General features: G+C 34.1%; 1 protein-coding gene across 1 annotated transcript; it reads left to right on the top strand.

The window, feature by feature from the left end:
* Nucleotides 1–2,443: 2,443 nt before the first annotated feature.
* LOC111888487 (60S ribosomal protein L34) lies at nucleotides 2,444–4,050 on the top strand. Its single transcript, XM_023884656.3, has 4 exons — nucleotides 2,444–2,622; nucleotides 2,738–2,817; nucleotides 3,584–3,693; nucleotides 3,792–4,050. The coding sequence occupies exons 1-4, from the start codon at nucleotides 2,544–2,546 to the stop codon at nucleotides 3,883–3,885; spliced, it is 363 nt and encodes a 120-aa protein (XP_023740424.1). The 5' UTR covers nucleotides 2,444–2,543; the 3' UTR covers nucleotides 3,886–4,050.
* Nucleotides 4,051–7,583: the final 3,533 nt, after the last annotated feature.

The following is a 7,583-nucleotide window of genomic DNA, read 5'->3' as shown; positions in this document are numbered from 1 at the left end:
GGTTATAAAACCATGTAAGGGTGTCATGACATTCCAAGTAAGACCATGGGGGTGCCCATGGCACATAGGTGTAAGACCATATGAGGGTGCCCATGGCATCCTGGAGTAAGACCCCGGAGGGTGTCCAAGGCATTCTTATATGTTTATATGCATGGCTTATGTGATTGATATGGTTTATGTGATTACGTGGATTATGTGGGGTATGCTTTGGGGAACTCACTAAGCGTTAGCTTATAGTTTGTTGGTTGTTTCAGGTACTTCAGGATCTAAGGGCAAGAGTACGGCGTGATGGCGCGGCATGCACTCTCTAGCGTTTTGTTTGGGGACACTCTGATTTTATGAATAATTTATCTGATGTTATGGATTTTGAAAACAATTGTGATTGGAATTTTATAATTTATGGAAATAAATCATTATTTAAAAATAAAAATTTTTATTGAGATTTTGGGCCGTTACAGAGTATCATCAGAAGATAATACTACAGATCCTTTTCACAAAGGCTTTGAGTAGGGTCAAGCACAACCAACATGCTATGAGTATCATCAGAAGAAGATGAGGATGATGGGTCGACGCCGAGTATGGTAGTTGAAGATTGTGAAGAGGGATGACAGAGGAACAATATGTAGGTGGGTTGTGGTGGTTAAAGATGGAAAAAAATCACATACTCGATAGGGAACCCGAACCCGCACCCCATTAGACCAGAGAATCCCCAAGTTGATCGGGGATGGGGAATCCTCAAATAAAAAAGTGGGGATAGGGATACCCCTAGTCCCCGAACCTATACATGGTCCCCATAGATATTGGTATATAAAAATCATACAAAACGTATAGTTATAGTAAAAATTACCATACTTAAAATTTGATCTAAGTATCCATATTTAGTAGCAATTATTTGATTGGAATTATAATTTTCCTCTTCGTTTATCTAATTTAACCTCGTATATAATTTTTTTCCTTGTTTTATCTATTTTTACTTCAAATATCACTATGATATTCTTTCTACTAATTATTCTTTATCATTTTTCATGTTTACTTTGTTAATGTTAAAAACTCGGTTCATACTAATTTGACCAAATTTACGCTCTCAAAAAAGGAATATCAAATATTTAATCTCATATCACTCATACATTTATATTGCAGCATGTATAATAAAAACATCACTTTACATGTGTTGAAACTTATTCAATATTATCTTCGTTCTATAATATATTCAATCATATCATATAATATGTTGTAGCAAAAGTTAATTGATTTTATGTATGTATCTAAATTCAGGTATAATTTTTTTATAATTTTTATTCAATCTATAAATGTTTTTATGTTTTTTTTTTAAATCTTTAACCTTATGTTGGTAAAATTAAAATTTAGAGTTTTTATTTACATAAAAGTTTTCATAATAAATAGAAATATAAATCATTTTTTTTTTTTTGAAAAGAGAGAAATATAAATCATTGAATCCTTGTTGGAGACCCCTGATCCTTGTTGGGGGGTTTGTAAGGACAATGATTCATTTATATTCTCTGGTGAAGATGATAATGAAGATTCAGAGATGATAATGAAGATACAGAGTTAGGAATGAGAATGGGATCCCCGATACTTCTCGACACCATTTCCATCTCTAATATCGGTGACAACAGAGGAGAGTGACGGTATAAGAGAAGAAAGATAGACCACATATTTTCTTAACAATTTTTAATGAATTAAAAGTATGAAAAGGTAAAAGAAAATCAACAAGAGCAAATCAATTAGATAGTTAGGGACCAAAACAAAAATAAATTCAAACCATATGGACTGTCTAATTAAAAATTTTGACGGTTGTTTGTTTGCTCCGATCTTATTATATTGTGATCAAGGTTTTAAATAACGTAACACGTGACTTGACGGCAATGTTAAACCTCAAGTTTTTTTGAGTCGTGGCGAGCCACGCCTTTTGTAAAGCGTGACTTAAGGCGACAGTTTTGTATATAATTAATAATTTTATATGTATTTTCTACTATTATTCATTTTTATTTACATATGTGACTAAATACAACATTTTTTCAAAGCTTGGCAGCAAATACAAATCTTGGAGTCATGACGTGCCATGACGGAGCGGTGACGAACTTTTTAGAACATTGATTGTGATCATTAATTAACTATAATAAAAAAATTGTTTTTTTTTTAATTAATAAAAAAAAATACACACATTGCCCAAACCATACATACCATTGATATAAATTGTTCTTTTAATAAATAACCAATATTTTACAATAACGGGAAAATAAACACATCATCCACTTTAATATTTTGGTTATTATCATACTAAAACAGTAAAAAGTAAAAAGTAAAAACCACATAGACCATGATTAAAAGCAACGTAGTTGTAAAATAGATGAATCTCAGCCGTTAAAACAGAAAACGAGACGAGCCGTCAGATCTAGGGCATTAGTAGCAAAGAAACCAAAACACCATCTTACTTTCCCCATAGCAAAACCCTAATCCTCATTTTCTGCAAAAACGAGAGAAAACGAAACAGAGAGAGCGAGAGTATCTGCGATTCAAAGATGGTGCAGCGTCTCACATACCGGAAACGCCATAGCTATGCCACCAAATCCAATCAACACAGAGTCGTCAAAACCCCTGGTAACCCCATTGCTGTTTCTATTATTTTTACTGATTCAACTCTCTAACGATCATGTAAATTCGTAACATCTGCTTAATTTGATCGATGGCACTGATGCGATCGTTACTTTCATAGGTGGAAAGCTGGTTTACCAGACCACCAAAAAGAGAGCTAGCGGACCTAAGTGCCCTGTTACTGGCAAGCGAATTCAAGGGGTAATGTGATTCTATTACACAGTTGTGTATTCGATAGTGTTAAGTTGCCTTCATTGGGTTTCATTTGCATTGCGATTTCAACTTCTGTTGATGTGCGGATTAAATATGTGGTACTACTTGATTGTCGATTGCTAATTAGTTTGTTTGTAGTGGTGATTATTTGGTGATATGGAGAATTACATGTGGTTTTTACAGAAATCATTGTTGTTCTGAGTTTATCGATCATAATACACTTCCATGAATGTCGAATCCATGATTGTATACTCTACATGATATTAATTACGTTTAATAACACTATATTTGGGATGAATGTAGCTTAATAACTTTCATGTTACATCTTTGGTCCTTCTTGTTTTAGGTTTATACACTTATGGAATAATTTATTTTATAGTTATATTTTGAAGATTAAATTACGGAAATGGTCCCTATGGTTTGGTCGATTATGCAGGTTTGGTGAAAAGTTGATAGGGACCATCCCTGTGGTTTTGAAAAGTTATACACTACATCCCTGATCCAACTAAAAAGACAATTTTATCCTTTCCAATTTCATTTTTCTTTTACAATTGTAAGTAATTGGCGAGTAAAAGAAAAAAGAAATTGGAAAGGGTAAAATTGTCTTTTTAGCTGGACCAGGGCCGATGGGTGTAACTTCTCCAAACCACAGGGACCATTTCTGTAATTTACTCTATTTTTAAATATAACAATAGTTAATAGTTATAATTATAAGATTAATTTATATAATTAAAATGATATTATTATTTTTCAGATTCCTCATTTGAGGCCAACGGAATACAAAAGGTCAAGGCTGTCTAGGAACAGGAGGACGGTTAACCGAGCTTATGGGGGTGTATTGTCTGCTGGTGCTGTCAGGGAGAGGTTGGTAAATTTACACGAATTTATATTTTTAAATCTTTTTTTTTTTTAATTTTGTTTTTCTTTTTTGTTGTGAACACGATGTTGTTGATTTTTTGTAGGATTATTCGAGCTTTTTTGGTTGAAGAACAGAAGATTGTGAAGAAGGTTTTGAAAATTCAGAAGACAAAAGAAAAGCAAGCTGGAAAGAGTTGAAAATCGGGTTTTTGAATTATGATGAAGAAAGTTTTGAGTAGTTATGCGTTTGGAAGAAATTTCTCTCTTTTTTAACACTATAGTTATAAATTTTTTGCATACTTTTGTTGAAGTCATGGATTGATTTTGAATTCCAATGAATTTGTTATTTTCAGTTGATTTTAATCATCCCGTTTTTATGTGGAAGGTAACGAAATTAATTTAAGCAAAGATTAATTGTTGTTTTAGAAATTCCCATCAATTTCGTAGGTTTATGAAATTGTCGAAAACCTTGGGAAAACACAAAAAACGATATTATTTTTTCTATTTTCGCATAATTTTATGTACATAAAAATCTTGACTTTATTAATTTAACTTTTCATTTTTGAAGAAGAAAAATGGAACTAAAAGTTCTGTCTAATCTCAAACATTTAGATGTGAAGCTTAATCACAAACACAAACATAAGTTTAAAGTTCATATTTTATAATTTTAAGGTATTGATTTCAAGTTTATATATTGTGATAAAATTTACCTTAGTATTGATGCCTTTTAACATAGTGAGGCAAATTGAAGGGAAAATGTCTCTTCTCCCTAATAAATAAGTAGGGGTGACACAACCACTTAATCAATTTGTTTGCTTCAGGTTAATCGAATATTGTTTGGTTTTCAGGTTAGGTGGTCATCTTAATTAGTTTAGTGGTTTGGTTTTTCGTATGAACAATTTAAATCGGACCCATTTAAACTGAACCCGAAAACTAATTAACTCGAAGTTAATACAGGAAAAAATGAGATAGGGTTGGAGAAGAATGAGGAAGAAAATAAAGGAAAAAATAACATTTGATGATGGATTAGAGATGCTTATAATATGGTTAAGTGTAGGGACCACCGGTGTTATCCAAACCCTCCATAGGGGACAATTGGTGTTATTAAAACCCTCCATAGGACCAATGGAATTACTTTTCTAAAAGTAGTATCAAAACTATTATTTCGTGCAAACCATAGGGACCAAAATTGTAATTTACTCAAGACTTTAAAAATAGAATATGAAATGAAAACGTAAGAGATTTTTTATTTTTTTTTAAACTAGACTATGACGCACTTAAAACAAAAGGAAAAATATAAAAAAATACATATAAAGTTATAAAAAACCAACACAATAAAAAAAATAAAATAAGATAACATAAAGATAGTTCATGTTATTGATTATATTGAAATGTCTAAAAAAAAAAATAAAACAAAAGTCAAAACCCAAAAATAGAGTACCATGTTTTTGTTCCTCGTTTGCTGAAGCTTCACGAGGTTATTCACATGGTTTGTTGATTCATTTTTGTTGCATATGTTTGTTGTGATAATGATTGTCAATTCTATATCCACTTCAATTAGACAAGTCTTATTTTACAGTGTACTTTGTTGGTTAATGTATTAACACATCTTATATTTTCATTTTCTAATTGAGGACAAAAGTGAAAAGTCGACATACAAGGTATAGTTATTCTTTGGATCTTTGAAACCACTTTTATGTTATCTAATTCCTTAACATTTTTTTTTCCAAAATCTTAAGTTTATAGTAGTTACTTTTTCATTAAAAAAAATACATTTTCACCATTCATGATTCTTTTCCAAAAGATATGAAATCTTATTTTATTGGACAAAAGGCAAATAGATGAATAATTAAACATTTCATAAAACCCAAAATGTATTTAAATGATCAAAATTCTAACACAAAAACAAATAGTATTAAACAAAGTCATAAAAAACCAAACCGAAAAACAAATAGTATGTAAACATAATATGAAATCATTAGTACTTAAATCAGCCAACTACTCAAACAAATTCATGAAAATCATATATTATTTTCTTACTTTGGAATTAGCATATATGGTTTGCCTTCTCCAAAAGTATGATCTTTCATTGATGATGATGGTCGTTTGGTTGAGGACATTGTTGTCGGATTATCAACATCGTAAACATCTTCCAGGTTGTGTTTTAATTCTTCATGCCCAGACACTTTTTTAAAGGATATCAGCTTAGTTAGTGGACTTGTTGCAGTACTTTTATCAAGATTCGAAGTGGGTGTTGTAGGGAAATTTAGGGTTTGTGGTGGAGATCTGGATACCAACTTGGATCGTGATATCACTTTCCGAACTGATATTTCTACCTTATGCCTGGGTTACAAGAAATTCAGCCTAGGATAATCTAAGTGGACTGTAACACCCCAATTCTGGTATGATATTTATATTCTGTTTATTGTTATTTTCTTCAAGTTTTAAGGGGAACTCGACGAGTCGGTAGCTGGACTCGTCGAGTAGAGTCGGGAATTCGAGCACGTTTAAGTTGGCGACTCGGCGAGTCTATATTCCGGACTCGGCGAGTCCGCCAGTCTGGATGAAACCCTAATTTCAAGGGTTTGCACCCTATTTAAACAACTTTTGAGGCCACAAGTCAGCCCCCATCACCCCTCAGAGCATCATTCTCGAAACCCTAGAGCCCTCTTTGCATTTTGTGTGATTTTGGTGTGTTCTTTGAAGATCTTGAGAGAAAAAGGAAGGTAGATCAAGAGGAGAAGAAGGAGATCCTAGATCCTTGAGGAATTTCAGAAGATAGTAAGGTATATCTTGGCCCTTTTCTGTTTCTATTCTTAAATTCCCTTTTTGAAGCCATTAAAGCTATTCTTGAATCATTTCTTGGCTTAGTAGTAGCATAGAGGACTCATGGAGTTGATTAGCCTTCGGATCTAGCTAGGTTTGTATTCCAGAAGCTTAGATCTAGCACCTTTATGGATCCATTTTGCATGGAAGCTCTAGATCTACTATTATAGTGTGCTTTGAACCTTAAAACCTTCATTTGATGTTATTTACACGTAAAGTTGGAAACTTTACGTGTTAATCAAGTCCCAGGAACCCAGATCTATTAATGGTATGGACTGGTTTCAAGAAGAATCAAGTATATAGTGTTTGCATGCATACGACTCGGCGAGTTGTTCTTCAGACTCGGCGAGTCGAGTCGCGAGTCCCCTGTTTTTCCTTTTTCGAGTTATGCCGAGTGGAACCAGTGAGTGAGAGATGGACTCGGTGAGCTAGAGGGTTAGACTCATTCGTGGAAGAACTCGGCGAGTCAATGCCCTGACTCGGCAAGTCCAAGGCAACCTTCATGCCTCAAGAACAGACTCGACGAGTTGTTCATACAACTCGGTGAGTCACAGCTAGAATGTTCATCGGATGAAGGAGAACTCGACGAGTTGTTCATACAACTCGGCGAGTCGGATGCAGATTGTCGGAGAGTTAGTAGCAAAGAGGAACTCGCTGAGTTTGTGCCAAAACTCGACGAGTAGTAGCGAGTAGAATCAAGAAAGTAAGAGTAAGGACTCGACGAGTTGGCGACCCAACTCGACGAGTCAAGTCAACTGAATGTTGACTTTGACAATTAGGCTGACTTGGACCAGGGGTAAGAGAGTCATTTTTCTCTCAGTATTATTATCAGTATTTGATTGATGGTGCTTATGAAATTGTAGCCGGGGTGAAACCGGAGCCGCAACAGACAGATTCCGGAGCAGTCCTTTCAGCAGCTAGGCTACGAGGTGAGTTTCCTTCCAGTAGGAACGGGTCTACAGCCACAATGCCGGCCCGAATAGCTAGCGGTAGTTTTTGGACTTCGGTCCGACGCAGCAGATAGTGTGTTTGATGACTTCGTGGCTCAGGCAGGATTTATGTGTTATGTG

This window comes from Lactuca sativa, chromosome 4, assembly GCF_002870075.4.
Source record: "Lactuca sativa cultivar Salinas chromosome 4, Lsat_Salinas_v11, whole genome shotgun sequence".
Taxonomy (NCBI): domain Eukaryota; kingdom Viridiplantae; phylum Streptophyta; class Magnoliopsida; order Asterales; family Asteraceae; genus Lactuca; species Lactuca sativa.
This window is presented reverse-complemented; position numbering and strand designations above follow the sequence as displayed.